This window comes from Phoenix dactylifera, chromosome 8, assembly GCF_051530095.1.
Source record: "Phoenix dactylifera cultivar Ajwa chromosome 8, Ajwa_hap1_PhDact_Kaust_v1.1, whole genome shotgun sequence".
NCBI lineage: Eukaryota > Viridiplantae > Streptophyta > Magnoliopsida > Arecales > Arecaceae > Phoenix > Phoenix dactylifera.
Genome location: NC_143197.1, coordinates 29708193 through 29721376, shown reverse-complemented (window position 1 = coordinate 29721376; position 13184 = coordinate 29708193). Strand labels below are relative to the sequence as shown.

Genomic DNA, 13184 nt, shown 5'->3' with positions numbered 1-13184 from the left:
ATATGAGAAGAAAGTTTCTCCAGATTATATGCATCCTCTGAATTAAGAAGCAGCTTATAGTATGGCATGATGAAAATTGAAGATCTTTTTATGAGTGGGAAGAATATTTAAGCCTGTGCAGAGGGGTTTTTTTATTTTTTAATAGTGGCTAGGATAATTTTTATCTGAATATTCATAAATCAGTATAGTCTCATCATTATTCACCACATATGATTTGGAGAGATATAAATACCACAAGGTATGTCCAACTGTAATTTAATAAGGTTATGGGGCTGCACTCTCTATGATGTTTGTACAACAAAAGCATTGAAATCACTTTTCATGTTCTATGTAATATATCTATGGAACTGGTGCACAGTACACTTAAGGTGGTATCTGAGTTTCTTAGTAGCATTCCTAAAAGGTGATATTCTTATAGTAACAATCAATTTCAATTTAATTTAGCTGAGTCAGTTTAATAAATACTTTGTTGCCATTAATACTACTAAACCTTAATATAACTGTAATTAAATTCTTCCTTGAACTTTCATGTATTATTAAGACGTCCCCCCCCAAGCCCAAATTCTCACCATTTCAAAAATCAACCACCTCTGATTGCTTGTATTATTGTTCCATAGGCCTACATCATCAAAACTTGTTTTCATCACATTATAATCTATTACTTTGTGAAACTCTCAAGCTTCGGCAAAGGCCCCACTCCTCTCCATAAGGTACTTCTTACATCTCTTCCTCAACACTGTCATCATTCCTTTTTCATAAATTATGCTGGCAGCCTCTTTATTTGCTTACATGCCAATCCATGACTTATTGTTGCCAAGTATAATTTAATCTTTCACCAGCTTGCAATAACTCTGACTTGGGCAACTGAAACTCCACAAGCCCCATGGCGTCCATGCCCCAGGCTATCTCAAATAGGTCCACAGATCAGACCTTAAAGAAAACCCAATCATGATGATACATTCTCGACAGAAACAGAGGGAAAAGAAAGGACCACTGACACACTCCATGGGTCTTGTCCCCACTGTGACGCAACACAAATAAGCGTGCCCCTTGTATCCTTCACATTGGACCTATAAGCCCTCCTATCGTGCTGCTTCAGGTAACCCGCAGATTCCGAACCACCTGCTCATGTGATACAGATGGCTGTGATTAAAGCAGGCCTCGCCCTCTCTCTCACTCCTTTATTTTGTTTGAACAAACCACACCTTGCCTTAGGAGATGAGAATGAGAGTACATGAGAACTGTGATTGAGAGAGAAATGGAGAGAGAGGGAGCAGCGATGAGAATGAGAGTACATATCCTCTTAGGGAGGTGGCGGTGCAGAAGCAGTAGCTTTCTTAGCGAGGAGCCCATTACCTATCTGCAAAATAAAATATCCCCAAGACAGACACACAGACATACACCCACAGACACACACACACACACATTCACTCCCATATCCCATGTCCAGGTAACACTGCTCAGTTTGAGTAATCACAGATGTACCATATACCATATAATCCTTCCCTAGTTCTTACATTAAAATAATAAAATGTCTCAGAACCAATGAAATCAACCAAATCTACTTCAACAAACTTGAAATCAATTTAACACTAACTTTTCGGGTTTTTTGCATGGATACGCTTCTAAATATCGGATTTTGTATGAATATCCTTCCAAAATTGATATTTGCATGTATACCCTCATAAAACTCTGTTATTGTACAAATGCCCATAATATAACGGTTGTTCTAACGGTGTGAAAAAAATCATATTTATATTAATTAAAAATAAAATAAAATTTTAAAATTACGCTATTGTCCCTATCTTCTTTTCTGTTATCGGGAACACGATCTATTTGCATGTCTACCCATTAAGGGTATTTTTGTCATTTTAATTTGAAACCGTTAATTTTTTAACGTCGTTAGATAGCATGGGTACATATGCAAAAATAAAAATAAAAAAAGTACAGAATGGCAAAACAAGTGTTTAACGAGGGTATACATGCAAATATCAATTTTGAAAGGGTATTTATGCAAAATCCGATTTTTGGAGGGTTTTCATGCAAAAAAACCCCTAACTTTTCCATAGGAGATGTCTTGTCAAAGGACAGGTTGCTAGAAAAGCTATCTTATAATCTAGTATGGCTGAGTTCACAATCTATGATAATCTATATATACATTGTTGAGCTCAACAAGTAGGTGCCAAATAAAATGTACTTAAGTGCATAACATGCATTCATACGTATGTCTGTTTGTTTTAAATATTACATTGTAATAGGTAAGAGATAGGCTAAAGGAATTGTAATAAAGATGCCTGTATACTATTGCTGCAGATAAATGTAGTAGGCACAACTTGATAAATGCAAATGTTGAGGGCCCGAGGCATAAATACAAGATGTCAAAACAGCAAAGGTATGAAAAATCATCCAAAAAATGATTGTATATTGGTTTTGACTTAGTGAAAATAACTATTGGAAAAATACCCATAACAATAAGAGATGGCCTGTTGCACTAAGTATCATGAAATACACACAAACAACACTGAAGTTATTTAAGAGGAATATCGAATAACTATGAGAAACAGAAGCAGTCTTTAACAACCAATAACATTATATCAGGATCTGTGGCAAATGTCTTTGACAGCTAATGGAGAGATTTCGAAAGGAATATAAGCACCTATCAATTTACTTAGAGAAAGCAATAACCTACATTAACAGGTAGTTGATGTAAGCAAAGGGAATGTTAATATTATATATCAGTTAAAGGAGATGTAAGTAGTAAGAAGCATTAAAAGTTACAGTAAGTGGCTTTTCAACATGTATTGCTTCTGCAAAAACTTTGTCTTTATGTCATTCTCTCTTTAGACTTTCCAATAGATGGATTTGTTGCTGATGCTTAGGACCATGGTGTATGTTGCTCATAGATAATAGGAGTCAGTTGATGAAATGAGATTATTGTTTAATTTTGAACTGAAGATATAAGGATAAATCTCTAAAAGATGGAGGACTATAAATCAACAACAACTGATAGAAACTAACATTATCTGGTTATATCATTTGAAAAGAGTAGGTGGGACACAATTTCAAAGAGAACAAAACTCAATTTGTGGATATTTGATGTCGATGGCCAAGAGATACCCCTGTATTATTTTGCCTGTCATCTTGTTCAATTGTATAAAAGTATGAGGGAATGCATGATCACATGAACAGTTGATGGAATCGCCAAATATCTTTAGGGTGTCATGATTTTGAAAACAATCATAAGTTCATAACACTCAAGACCAAGGGAGAGAATTTGTTGACAACAATAGTAAGACATGCCATGTCATATGCATAAATAAAATGATCTGTAAAATTAACCCAAAGAAAAAGTTGGCTGTGGAGACGAATAAAGAAGAGGATGCAATCAGAAATAAATAAATCAAAGGAATAAAGGATTTCACCAAACTAAGATATATGATCAGGCTAACTATAATTTAAGGGGAGCATATAAATGAATGAGAAAGCGCTCAAATTTGTATCGAATAATTTGGAAAGAGCACGGAAGACCTATGTGATTCTAGATGGAAATCACAAAAGACTTAGAAGGTAGCATACCAACAGGACTTGGGTCCATTGTTTGGCACTCCTCTCCTCGGTTATGTGCTGGGTAGAGGTTATATGTTTGAACACCAGAAAGGTGGCATTCCCACCATATTTTTAATACACACACATGCATGTATTTATATGCATAAATACCTAAATACATGCATGCGCAAATACATATATATATAGATATATTGGTGATGAAAGGTTGACTAGTTTGGGATTGGGGAAGGGAAGTCCCCACAATGCAAGGCTGGTGGTATCAATTGAGTGAATCGGTCAAGCTAAGACTAGAAAATAAAGGTTCCTCAACCAAAAACAGATACTGGAGATACAAGATTAAACCATGTTAGTCATAAAGAAATCCAATCTAGCCAAGACCAGATGCCATCGACCTTAGATTAGGCATGCGATTCTAGCACTAGCCTTAGATTTATGTGCACGCCTTATATCACATAAAAAGCAAACCACCTTGTCTTGCGAGTGTCCTTTCACGGATGCCTTTTGTTTCATTGCCTTCCTACTGCTCTCTTAACACACTTCTCGCTTCTATATTTGCTGCACTCTTTCACTTGAAATAGAGGTTCTGAACCCAAATCCATGAGAGCTTTCATTACCTACTTTTATAGATGATTTGAGTGTGATGATCAACGCCACTTTACCCTACCACAGGCTCTCATTGTTCACACTTGAATTCGGACTTGGTCTCGCTAGATGCATCATTTTCTTTTTCTTTATCTTCATATTAAGAGTTTTAGAAGAGTTCTTGAGATTTCAAAACTCAAACCCCAACCTAGGAAAGGATGCTACAATGCTCGAAATTCTCAACTTAACACGGCCCCTTCAAGCTGGTCCTACTTTCAGAATTGGAAGAAGCAGTGGGAGGTTCACCATCTGAGTGGCATGGGACAACCTACTCTCTTAAAGCATTCTTCGAAGAAGTTTTTCGCTTCACTTGGCTCAACGGCTTTAGTTTTGTAAATGCTTTCACATGAAGCTTGAGTCAAGTCTAGTCTCATGCAGTGAAGATCGTCAAGCGATCATTGCTCGTTGGATGAGAAAGGGGTGAGTCTCAAGCCCAAAGAGTTCTCTTTGAACGCTACTCTGCATCCTTATGAATACAAGAGTGGTTTTTTTTTGGGTATAGCATGAGTTGAACTTGCGACCATTAGGTTAAAAGCCCAATGCTCTACAAACCGAGCTATACACCCGATTTTACAATCAGGGTTGGTGTGGAAAAGAAAAGAGGGTGCAACCTCTTGGACATCTTGACCATAAGCAAGGGAACACTAGCCCATGATTGCTACTAATTAGAGATGTCAACAGGGATGGATACCCAAATATTTTACTCGTCCACAAACCGAGTGGGGCGGTTTAAACCAAAATTAAATAAGGATGGTTTCGGTGATGGTTTTAAAAACTAAAAACTGTTTGGTTTCGGTTTTGGTGAATGCCCCAATTTGAACTGGTATCAAACCCGAAAGTGAACATACCCGATAGTTAATACCCTTTGTATTTAGCGTAAATTCAAAGTAGGCACTCCATAAGATAATCTGGACTATCCCCTATCCCACTCATTTACTCAATTTGGATCACACATTCCCCAAACCTAGAACGAAGAGGGGTAGACTTTTTTCCTCTCTTTGGTTCTTCTTTGCATTAAGTCCACCAAAATTCACTTGTATTAGAAAATTTATCATTATGTTTTCTTTGATGTAGTTGGACTTGTTTTTAACTTGGATTATTGTGTTTGTTGGATGGTTGTATTTTTATTTTTGAAGTATTGAGTCTGTTGGATGGTTGTTTTATTAATATTGGATATATTTATTAGATGAGTTGGTATAAATTATATTATGGAAATTAAGGATGATATCTTTAATTTGGTCATTTATATGTGAAAATCGCTCAAACATGATTGCAGGGATCCTAGCAACGCCATACGTTCAATACAAAATAGCCTGCGGGAAGCTACAGGGATGACAAAAAGAGGGTGCTTCCTATGTTGCACTGAAAAAAGGACCTAAGAGTCTCGATTTCGCAATTTTTTCTAGCAGCGGTAATGGTTTTTTATTTCAAAAACTGTTTGATTTCGGTTTCAGTTTCAATTTTAGGGAGCAATCATGGATTTCAGGTTCGATTTCTGTTTTTTAACTAACTGCATCGAATTCGCCCTATTGACATCTTTATTACCAACTTAGTTGTCTAACCAAGAACTAGTTCAAATTGTGGTGATCCAAGGTATGCTTGGATGAATTTATAGAGGCTTATATACATACAAAATGATAGCTGGCTCGATGGATAGGTAAGAGAGCTCCAAATCAAATAATTTTTGTTTGAAAGTATTTTATACATCTTAGATTATGATCAATGGTATTGATTTTCATTTGGAATGCACAACGCACTTTCTTGATTTCCATTGGGAAGCATTTGGAGCCAAATTCACTCAGAAGCATTCTAACCTAACTTTGAAGAATTTTAGCCAACTTGTATATCGGTATGCATATACATATATATATATGTGTGTGTGTGTGTATGTATGCATATGTACTTATTTATGTGTGTATATGTCTATAATGTATGTATGTTCATTTGTGTATGCACGTACATATGTATGTATATATATGTCTGTGCATGTGTATATGTTGTGTGTATGTATGTATGTTTGTATGTGTTTTTAAGAGTTACCCTTTATAGGAATGAAATGAGGCAAAGGGGGCTCGCATAAAGAGATTGGTGCAATGAGCTTGGATCATCATAAGTGATCAACAATAGAGAAGACATGACCGCTAACATTGATTAGAAACATTGGAAGCATGTTTCATCTACTTTGCTCTGATTCCGTAGAAAATGATGACATTTAGTTACTCATCTTTATTTACTAGATCCCAGATATTGAATTTATTGCTGTACTTTATCTTTTATCATTTTGATTGAAGCATTATTCAAAATACATTTAAAGAAAATAGCATCAGATATTTTCAATACAACTCTTGGGTTTCCTTATTATTTCATTTTGGTGATAGATGTTTTACTGGTGGCGTGTTTTCCAGCTAGGTTTCATTTTGTGGATACTGGTGGGTTTCCTTTCCTTGTATTTAGGTGTTTTCTAAAAGTTATAGTCTGTACCTTACAGATTCTCTCTCAGAGAAAAAATGGGGTCCTGGATAGATGATTGCAAGTTCCTATATCAACTCTTGTCCTCTTCATTTGGACTCTTTCCACATGTAGGGAGTTTTAGAAGGTTGATACATGATTGGACGAGTTTAAATGTGACAAATAAGACAAACTTACCTGCTTAAAAATTGGCCTTCTAGGTTTCACGAAATATACATCTCCACAAAATTTGCCTTAGCTTGGAATTTCACACCAAGTCTTAGAGTGTTGACAGCTAGTTGATAATTAATCACCACTTGGTCCTTCTGTGGGACTTTCTTAGCCTAGAGTTCTGCCCCATATCAATTCCACTACCAAGCCCAAATGAAGAAGCAACCTAGAAATTTCTACTGCATAGGTTCTTTTTATTTGAGAACAAAAAACAAAAGCAGCACCTTCCCAAGAGCTTTTTAAACCACTCACAAGCTTAACACTCCTTTGATGTTGCTCCAAAAACCACAAAGATTAAATGATACTAAGAGAGCAATTACCAAATTAATTACCAAACCAAAACCATGAAACAGATAGTGGTGCCATTCTCAACCTTTTAATTAGCCCCTTTATTTTTGAGAAACTACCCAAATACCCTTGCAGATTCCTATTTAAAGACGTTGAAGACCCTCTGAACCAAACCTTACATTGCTGCTTACCCAAATGAGCCAAGTAAAACTCCCTCAAGTTCATTAGAATCACACTACTCTAAGCAACCAAATTAGACTTCCCCATATTGACTGAAAGAAAGCCTTGCATGAGCCTCTTCAAACAATTCGTAATTGGCACAAGAATCTCCAAAAGTGTAAATAATTTGATGAGAATAAAAACAAGATCAAATAAAAGCCAATGAAATATTATCTACTCCATTCTTGCCAACATAAGGCTGCAATTACCCTTATGGAGTTCACTATTGTTGAAGTAACAATCCATGATGGATGCCACTAGGTTTAGTCACCTTACACCAATTCAAGTGTCTAATTGAGTAAGCGGTTTCCAAAACCTGGATAGGTAATTTTCAATATGTAACCAGTCATCCAGTAGTAACACCCCCACCCCCCACCCCCTTTTTTTTCATGCTTTCACTCCCATTCTCATTCCAATGTTTTACAAGAAAAACAATTTATTAAAAATAGCATGTTTATCAAATTCAAAACACTTCTAGCTTTTAGTAGTCTGATAATACAACAAATGAACTTGCACTACCCTGGTCTTATTATAAATAAAATCAGAAACCATTTTCTTTGTGAACCTACAACATGTGAGGATACAGCAACAATTGATTTGTTTCAGAGCAGAAGCTTGAAATGCTAGTAAATGTAAACAACAATTCCTAAAACATGTTCAAAGACTTCTCATTCATGACCAATTAACATGTTTTAGTACATGATTGGCTTACAGAAAGCGACCAGGCACATGTCAGAACAGTCCACAAAGTTAGAGACGACAAAACAATGAGAAAGGTTATATTAACTCCAAAATATGCAAATTGAGGGTTGATATATGAAGTCACATCATCCATCTGGAATTTAAAGAAGAAAAGAAGTAGAACCATTCTGGAAGAGGAAAATGGCTAGATCAATAATTAGTATAGTGTTTTTTTTTCGTGTAGAAGCGAGATGACTCCAAAACTAACTTCTAAAGAAAGAGAGAAACATGGTCTGCATCACAGATGTAAACAAGTTGACTATAGCGGTTAATCAAATATAACCAAAATTATTAGATAACAAGGTCTATGCATACAGGGCAAGCATTCAGAATTTACAATAAGTCAGAAGTAATAACACAAAATCAAGCAAGACAATATGAACTTTAAACATCTGAAACGGAAATGACTGCAATCAAATATAAATATTACCATTTGTTCAAATTATACAAAAACCTTTATGAGACTATACACAGAATAAAAGAAGGCCTGCCAACATCAAAATAGCCAGTAACATTCTTCCAAATTTGTAACACCTCAAACAAGATCTAGGGGTTTCATGAAATGGTGAAATATTTAGATCCAAATCCCAAACATGAAGGTGTGACCTTAAGTACTGTTTAAGGAAAAAAAATCCTTAGAGTCGGCATTTATCTGTGGGCATGAGTTTGCTGGATGTCATATGAACCATGAGAAACAGCTACTGATCCATATTGAGAACCACTGTCAAGACCTCTCTGAACCTGAAAAAGAAAGAATTGAATGCATGGGTAAGTTTTCAAAACATGCAGTATGAGAAAAGCTAAATCCAGTTGGTAATAAAACAAAAGATTAAAGTTGAGGTTTAAATGTCAATCACCAGAACTTTTAGATGTCATCGGTCATTAAAATTGACACACAAAAATCAAATATCAGTTTCATGATACTATTAGAATGCCACAGAAAGTCTCTTTCTAAATGACTCCTAAACACTGAATAATTACTGATTCTCTTCGTTTCACACACTATATATGATATGGAAGGGTATTGTGGTCATACACTATAATAAAAACAAGCATCTAGATTGAACATTATGCACCTGGTGCATGCTATAATTGTCAGCATAAGCAGTTCCTCCATATGCCATCTCGGAATTTCCACAAGCTCCAGTATATCCTGGACCTGAAATGATACAAAGAACCCAAAGATGATAAAATGGAGCAAGACCAGTCAGGAATTTTGGGGGATTATTTGTTAATAAAAGTGAACATTACAAAATACCCTATAGCTTATCCTAAGATCCGTTTGACAACATAAGAAAAAAGAAAATAATAATAATTATATGGAAAATAAAATACCAGGGTTAGCAGCCACAGCAGCTGCAGCAGCTGCTCGTGCTCTCTTCTCTGCATTGGCAAGTTCATCACGTAGTTTTTCAACCTCCCAAGCCATTGAAATCATATTTTTCTCCATCGCCTGACTTTGTCCAAGGTTATCAGCAAGTATCTTTTTCTCATACTCAACTGCAGCCCTATTTACAATAAATAGTAGGGGGGAGGGGCATCAGCAGTTTTTTTGACAAGTCCCTACAACCCTCGAGTCAACAATGATTGGTGTTTATACATATATATGCATGTATATATGTATGCACATATGTACGTATGTAAGTAAGTAAGTAAGTATGTATGTATGTATGTGAGGTCATTACTAGATCACAACAAACTAGAGAGAAAAAAGGATATTGCAAAAGGATGAAACTGATCAAAAATTGACTGCAAGAAGGAGAGAAATGCTCATAATGATTATATGCATAATTGGCTCCACAAATGCCAATTAATTAAATGCGCAAGGAACTTAATGATAAAATAGTACATGATATCTAACTACAGATAAAACATCAGCTACAAGTCTTATTGCACTTTAAATCAGAATTACATATCCTATTTCACCATTAGTCCCTATTTTAGAACTAGAAATCTAAAAAGGAAATTATTTTCCCTTCTAAGACCATTATCTGAAGTTGCATAATCAAATGCGGATGAACTAATGATGACAGAATTAAAGCACGATCTCTATACAGCAGCTTAGTATATGTGTTTAGCATTTTATGTATGTACGTATGTCTGTGTATGTGGGTATGTCAAGCAATCTCCTTGGGCATGCAACCTAATGTACATTATACTTTATCTTATATCTTGTTTCCACCCTATCTGTAACAAGGTAATCAGATAACCTTCTACATCTTTGCTTCTCATTTCCACCACTATAACAGCTTCAATCTCTGAAAAATATGCCCCACCAGTTCAGTTCCCTATTTAAATGAGAGGAAAAGATAAATGCACTAGCCAGAAATTGGGGGGGAATTTATAACATGCAGATGGCTGACATAGGCTTCAATAGGCTTCAATACAAACTGTCAAATATGAGATACAGGAAAAAAAACATGAAGTGCCAGTGCCAGAAGTAAAGGTGACATAGTTTAGCAACACCTTGTTAATATCTATAGAATCATATGGAAAATTTAATCTAAAGAAATGGGAACAAATGCAGGGAAAGGGAAAAATCATGTGGTGCCAGATAATTTAAATTACAAGTTTGTGCTAGGTAAAGTTGCTATACAAGAGAATGCACCTAATATACAAAAAACATCCACACAAACCCTATCAGAAAAGAGTCCAAAGTATTAGCCTTTTCCCAACAGAAACAGAGTAAATATCATATACTAATATAATTAGTACCTTAATTATTAGGATAACAAATCTAGATGACACAGCACTACTATACTCATGAGAAGTATCAGATACAAGAATATCCTTCCATGATTATCTCACCCACAAAAGTTTCAACTGCAAATGTTGAATCAACCTTGAGACATTGCTCCTAATCCACAAGGACAAGGGTTTCCAAGCAACCTATAATCAAAGTTTGAGTTTCAACGGACTTTGCATAAATTGCCACTAGCAGCATGCATAAAATTGTGACCAAAATCCAATTAGCAACAGTGCATTCTCAAACTTGGTGGATATGGGAATTGTGGATGAGTATCAATTGACATTCTTGGAGGCTCTAATTATTATTTTAAAAAATTAACCTCACAATCTAGAAAGTTCATCCTCAGGTCACTCTTTCCTTGTTTTCCGGATCCTCAAATATAGCTACTGTACTTATAATCCAAATGATTAATTCCGACATATTTTTCTGTCAACCCACTCAATATACATGTTGCATCAATAGGAGATACATAATATCCCCACAAAATAATTGCAATAGATATTTGAACTTAGAAGGAATACTGCTTGCTTTCTTGAGATTGTATTTTCCAGGAAAAATCGGAAAAAAAACCAAAAAGCATTTTCTAATCATCACATAATACAGATGCAACGTCAATTTCTGTCAGACGTCAATATCAAACAAACTCACCCGACGAATTAACAAAGCATGCAAGGTTCAATAAGTTACCACATCCTATAAGAATTACCAGGGGATCCAAATTCCCAACCAGATTCTTTAACAAACAATAAAAAGAAAATAAAGTATACAGATCGACGAGTTCAATAACCCAAATATCCCACATATCAATCTAAAATTAAATTCTTTAAAGAATAAGCGTACGAATTGGAGCAAGAGGAGATGAAATCGCGGACCTTCCCTTCTGGATTTCCTTGTGCATGAACTCTATCTCGGCCCGGACCGCCGCGGCCTGGCCGAACTCTGCGTTGGCTCTCGCGAGCTCTCCATTGAGCCCCTGCAGCCGCTCGACGAGCTCGTCCCTCTCCGAGCCCAGATTCTGGACCTCGGTTCGCACCTGCGCGAGCTCGGCCCGCATCCCATCGATCGCCCGGACCTCCGCCTCCGCCTTGAGTGACCGGTCGTAGACCTCCCGGAGCTGGGCGTCCTTCTCGGCCTTGATCTTGGCCGTGGCCGCGTCGGCGCGGCGGTGCTCGTTCTGGCAGGTGGTTAGCTCCTGCTTGAGAGCGACGTGGGTGGCGGCGAGGCGCTGGTTGTCGAGAAGGAGCGCCTGGATCTCCCGATGTTGGGCGGCGAGGTGGTCCTCGAGGGCAAGGACGCGGGGCGGGGGGTTGACAACAGGGAGGGGGAGGCGGCGGAAATGGAGATCGTCGATCAAAGCGGCGGGGTGATGGGGCGGGAGAGAGGCCGCCGCCGGAGGCGGCGGAGGCGCCCGGCCGAGGAGCGGCGGTGGCTGGTCCCGCAGCTGGAGGACGTGGGGGCGGTTGCGGCTCCTTCCGGCCATCACAACTCACAAGGGACGCGGGCGCGGTTTCTTGATTTATTTATCTTTGTTCTTTTAACTTTTCTGTCATTAGGGTTTTAATAACAAGGTAAGATAAAAGGAGATGCAGTGCTCCGCGCCGTGTTGTAGTTTAAGGTGTCCTGCTAAAAGGCCCGTTTTTTTTTCAGGTTTTTTTTTAACAACTTTGTTGAGGGTGGAGGGTTCTCCCATTCCAACCACGTTTCAAATTCCATTCCCGTTTAAAAGAAGGATGAGAATGCTCTAAACATCTGAAACTCAATCCCAATATTCTGAGAATTATTCTTCAGTATTTAAATTCTATCTCGATTTTAATTTTAATTTCGATCACCAACTAAATATCTCGAAAGGTATGATCATTTTAATTTTCATTCCAATCTATTTCGATTCTAATTATGAATAAAATACTTTCTTAATATATTTTAAATGGTTTTACCAAAAAAACATCTTCTAAATGGTGACACGGAACATGTTATTATTTGTAGTTTTTATTTATAAAATTTATGTATCACAAATTATTTTGTGTTTGGAAATAAATATATCATAGTATGCCAGTTTTAATTATGTTGAACTCACGTGCTTCGCCGGCCCCTAATACTAATTTTTGAAATGTTAGAATTTACACCAGTTGCTTCACTAGTTGCTTCCTAAACTTAAATATTATAAAAAAATGCTAAGAAAGGGATATATTATTGATATTTTATTTCTTATATATCTTCTGTACAAAGCCAAAATTACTTACAGGTCCTTGAATGGATCTAGCTAATTAAACCACCTGCATTAAGTAATAACAATGTTATT

The 13184-nt window shown here is 36.8% G+C and overlaps 1 protein-coding gene across 1 annotated transcript; it reads right to left on the bottom strand.

The window, feature by feature from the left end:
• Positions 1-8529: 8529 nt before the first annotated feature.
• LOC103714360 (protein FLC EXPRESSOR-like) lies at positions 8530-12413 on the bottom strand. Its single transcript, XM_008801571.6, has 4 exons — positions 11758-12413; positions 9472-9644; positions 9213-9295; positions 8530-8877 (listed from the first exon to the last, which is right to left on the bottom strand). Exons 1-4 carry the CDS (start codon positions 12363-12365, stop codon positions 8785-8787), a joined length of 957 nt encoding a protein of 318 aa, XP_008799793.3. The 5' UTR covers positions 12366-12413; the 3' UTR covers positions 8530-8784.
• Between the last annotated feature and the right edge of the window lie 771 nt (positions 12414-13184).